General features: G+C 45.9%; 1 protein-coding gene across 1 annotated transcript in view; it reads right to left on the bottom strand.

Moving 5' to 3' along the window:
- Positions 1-4,973, bottom strand: part of LOC119285954 (arabinosyltransferase XEG113-like) — a 23,941-nt gene that overhangs the window by 3,417 nt on the left and 15,551 nt on the right. Inside the window, exons 4-6 of the mRNA XM_037565285.1 lie at positions 2,182-2,276; positions 2,024-2,077; positions 1,754-1,867 (exon numbers count right to left, since the gene is read on the bottom strand). Of these exons, the coding sequence (XP_037421182.1) occupies positions 1,754-1,867; positions 2,024-2,077; positions 2,182-2,276 (263 nt within the window). The remainder of the gene's footprint in view (positions 1-1,753; positions 1,868-2,023; positions 2,078-2,181; positions 2,277-4,973) is intronic.

The following is a 4,973-nucleotide window of genomic DNA, read 5'->3' as shown; positions in this document are numbered from 1 at the left end:
GAAGCTGCTAGGGACGTCGCTTTGGCGGTAATACACGCTGGAACCGAGTGGCGGGATGGTGACAAGGGGCACCAGATGTGAGTACACAGTATTGAGCGCATTGGCGTTACCGGGGGAGCGCAGTTGGGACAACGCCGTTGAGCGCACCTCCCGGGGAAGCTGACCGGAGACGGTGTGCAGAGGCTGGCGTAGATGGATGCCAGAGTTCAGGGTGGGCTGTTCTGGGTTTTCACGGGCGGGGTAGGAAGCTCATCATCGAAGGACATCGTATCACCCTTGCTCAGCATTCTCAAGGAAGGACATGACATCATGGTGTGCACGCTTGGGCTGCAACGCTGAGAGTGTCGAGGAGCTCATGCAGGCCGGGATTTGCTCAGCCTTCACCACCGCGCTCAAGGAGCTGCTCACCCAGAGGGGATGCCTGCAGGCCCGTGTGCAGGAGTTTACGATGTGCAGATTCAATGGCGGAGCGGCTCACCCAGAGGGGATGCCTGCAGGCCCGTGTGCAGGAGTTTACGATGTGCAGATTCAATGGCGGAGCGGAGGTTACAAAGGGGGAAATGCCAGCCCCAGTGACAAATGGGTCCAGCATGGCAGAAGCAATATAAAGGCTATTTTCTTAGGGTGTCTGAGTTTGCGCGATTGCACGGCAGCCTTAATAAAAATTTAAAGGGTGCTTGGTTTTAAAGGCTCTAAATTTAGGGAATCTGATAGAGTTGCTCTAATTCAACTCACAAGCAAGGCTAGTGTATGAGTATATTTCTTCTCCAAAGTTCAAACTGAAGAGACATGTCCCCAGATATATCAACTGTTACAAACCACTTTATAGACATCCTGTAGTGCTCACTGCACTTGTCTGCCCTATCTATCATGTGAAGTACGACCAACTTTATTTCACTCTATTGTCAACTGGTTTGGTTGAAAGCACTATGTTCTATCAACAGTTTCTCTGTTCAACAATATTTAGCATGCCTCCAAAGAATATGTTGCACTTCCACATTTGTAGGCATAATAATCAAAGGCTTTTTACAATGATAGACCCTCGATGATAACTGATTGAAAGATTAAAATAGTATCTTTGGATTGGGTTCAACAAAAAATGGTGCGAAATTCTGTAGTGTGAAGACACAAACTTATGTACTCCCTCCATAAAGAAATATAAGAGCGTTTAGATCACTACTTTAGTGATCTACACGCTCTTATATTTCTTTACAGAGGGAGTATTTGTAAAATGAGAAGTAGAAACCAATTGAGCAGCTACCGTGAAAGCTGTTATATTCTTGCCTGATAGTCATACAATTTTGTTTGCGGCAAAGTGTGAAGGATAATCCAGGTCATTTGACCGCCAGAGGCAGCCATATATGAGTAGTTTACCAGATCACAAAAGAAGGCATTCCTAAAATCAAGTTCTCCAAATCCAGAAGACAGGATTGTAGAACTATCCTTTTGCTTTTGGGCAAATACTTTTGAGCGATCTTCTACATCATCTATACCGAACTGTCATGTCATCACATGATACAACTTCACTTAAAGCTATATTTTTTTACTCTTTTAATTACTCAGTTCAGTTGACCAACAGATGAACCTATTTGTGACAAGCTGTCTGAAACTGTAACTCTTACAGCAACTAGTTACATAAGGGTAGTTAAATATAGCATACAAAATGATAAAGGGCAATAGGTACCTTCCTGACAGCATACATACTAGTATAAATAAAATCATGAGAAACGATTTTTGCTCCTCGAGTAATTACCTCAAATACATGATCCATTGGACAGAGAAAAGGTTGTCTAGTCATTGTGCCTTCCATAACTCCAGGATGCCCAAACCACATCCTATCAAGCCTGCACCATAATGGAGGCATTACCTAGAAGTACCAAAAGTGGTCAGAAAAGGATGATTCACATGCTTGCACAAAGCTCAACAAACAAGATAATGTTATAAAAGGTTCACACTATAACCCCTGAACTATTCGGTTTTGTTCAATCAAACCTGAGTAGCATCAAAAGGAAACTTCACTGACCAGGGTCCGCTTTAACAAGGAAGCCATAGCCAATGCCGTTCTTATTTGCTTCATCTGAAGAGTTTCAAGCAAGTGACTCCTCAGATAGTAAACACACAACTTTTAACAATAGAAGTGCACCCATAGAATTGGTGAAATATAGATATGGCAGAAGATACCTGGTAATTGACCAACACAAAATGAGATTCAATGGTATGGGCACCATCTAACAGCATTTGTTTGGGAATATTAGGCCTAAATGATAGGAAACCTCCTGCAACATGAGACCACATAATATATGGGCATGATAAAATTGGAATGAGGTAAAAAAATATTATCTATGCACTGGGAAATGCACCATCCACTGAAGCCTAACAATAATAATAAAAGCGAAAGTGATGTTTGAGGACTGAATCGTGATCTATGAATGATAATTGTCAGGGAAATAGCAACTTGTATTTCCATGAGGCCATAGGATGATATATATATACCCGTACAGGTGTGGTAAATATGCAAATAAAGACCTTGTATGCCGGTTGTAGAAAGCCACGGTGCATATCACCATGGTGCAGCATCGCCCGAACCGGAGGCCAACTAGTCAGCGTCAACAATGAAGTCACGGCTGAAGTCTGGCATGTGCAAAATTATGTTGTACACAACGTCATCTTGAGGGCTTAAAAGGCAGTGTCGGCCTTCATGGACCAGCAGTAACCCTCCTTGAGGAGCTTTCTGAGGGGTGTCGCGGTGGTGCCCAAGTTTTGGATGAATATCCTGTGGTACCCCGAGAAGCCAAGGAAGCCAAGAAGTGCCCGCACCGGCTTGGGTATTGGCCAGTCCACCGCTTGCCCTTGCTACAGTCCATCGCAACATTGGCGGCTGACATGACATGGCACAGGTATGCAACAGATGTTGCACCGTATGTGCACTTGGACTATTTGAGCAAGAGCTCGTGCTGCTGTAGAAGTTGCAACACTGAGCGAACATGTCGAAAATGATCAGCCCAAGATGAACTAAATATCAAAATATCATTTACAAAGACAAGCACAAAGTGGCGTAAGAAGGCCACAGCACTTCGTTTATGAGAGCTTGGAATGTCAACGATGCGTTCATCAAGCCAAAAGCATGACAAGGAACTCAAACAAGCGTTCATGTGTGTGAAATTGGGGACATCATCCAGATGCATGCGGACTTAGTGGTAGCCTGAGCAAAGGTCAAGCTTGGTGAAGAACTTGGCGCCACGGAGCTCGTCCATCACCAGAATTGGGAATTTAATTTTTTGCGGTATGTTCGTTGAGGGCACAGTAGTCCACGCAGAAACGGTACAACTTGTCGGGCTTCCATACCAAGAGCATGGGCGAGAACTCAGAGTGGCTATGGCAGATCAGTCAAGGGCTCAAACATCTCCGCGCACTGGCACTCAATCTCATACTTTTGGATGATGGGGTAGCGATATGGACGGACAATGACCAAGCCAGGGCCAGGTTGCAAGTGGATGGGGTGATCACATGGTCAAGCTGGAGGTAGACCATGTGGTTCCGCGTGCAGCATGCTCTACTAGTAGTGCCGCCAAGAGGTTGGAGCTAGCGCGCACAGCAAGTTGGGTTTGGCGTTTTGAGGCATTGGACACCAAGAACAATGTTGAACCCACCAAAGGCGAGTGGTCCGGAGCACCCCATGGACATCACCATGGATCTTACACCAACACCTGCACCTCCAAGTGGACCTTTGACAAGGGCTTGTGCACATGCCATTGAAAGCAAGGTGAACTCACTCCTCTTCGAGCTCCATATACATTTAGATGAGACTTGGCTACTACTCCCTCCGTCCCACAATATAAGACCGTTTTTTGTTAGCTTGAAAACGATCTTATATTATGGGACAGAGGGAGTACCTCACAAAGAGACCCTATGTGGCATTAGGTAAATTGATGAACATCACGAAGAAGCGAGGAAGGAACACCAAGTCCATGAAGAGAGCAAGAAGAACGCACGGAAGACAGTGCCCAGCAGCTGGAGGAGAAGATCAGCTCTCTGGACATCCCGTGCCCACGAGGCCCCAGACCCCATGTGCACGGGGCATCCAAAAACTCTCTGGACTACCCATAGGGTCTTGGACATCGTGCGCACGGGCCACCGCTACAGCTCCTGGACACCCCGAACGTTTTTTTGGGTGTCGCACGGGGCTTGTATCGTGCACAAAACCCCCGTGCGCACGGCCCCCTTACACCGTGTGCACGGGCCTTTGCCTGCGTGCAAAGATAGGAAATGCCCCTTGTACCCCCTAGCTCATCGCTTACCTCCAGCCACCTATACATTTCGTACCTCTCTCATTTGTTAGGGTTAGCAAAGTATAATAGACCAAAGTAGAGAGGGCTTTACTCATCTATCACTCCTCTGAAGTCCAAGGCCTCCTTTGGAAAAGATCCTCTTGGATTCATAACCTCATCTTCCTCTTGTGGATTTGGAGAAGACTACCCTATCAAGACCTCATCTCCCTAGTGGATTTGGGAAAAACTTACCCTAGCTACTTGTTCCTCTAGTTGTTTATGGATCTTATGTGTCTTGTGTGGATTTGTGGAGAGAGCACATGCGCGATTAGATCTTGTCTTTGGGTGTTTGTTCTTGTGGTTCCGTTTGTTCCTCTTGATCCATCTCCAAGTTGTGAAAGATTTGGCAACCTAGGGCTTGGCCCTACATCACCCTGGTATCATGAGCTTTGGTTGTCACAATTTGGGGCCCTCCCTTTCACCTTTCTAGCCTAATTTTGTTTGTTCTTACCTAAATTCGAAAATTCCCCACAAAGAATAGCCATACCAATTTCTTGCAATTTGTGGTTCCTTGTGAGTTTTTGTTGATTTCAATGCATGGATTTGGTGTTTCGCAAGTGGATCTTGCCTCCTTTGTGTTGCTTTGGCCGAACCATCTTGAATTTGTACAACCGCCGAGCCCCTATGCCGACGGCCTTGTACCGT

The sequence above is a fragment of the Triticum dicoccoides genome, chromosome 4A, assembly GCF_002162155.2.
Source record: "Triticum dicoccoides isolate Atlit2015 ecotype Zavitan chromosome 4A, WEW_v2.0, whole genome shotgun sequence".
NCBI classification, from domain to species: domain Eukaryota; kingdom Viridiplantae; phylum Streptophyta; class Magnoliopsida; order Poales; family Poaceae; genus Triticum; species Triticum dicoccoides.
Note: the sequence above shows the minus strand (reverse complement) of the source record. Positions and strands in the feature narration are given on the sequence as shown.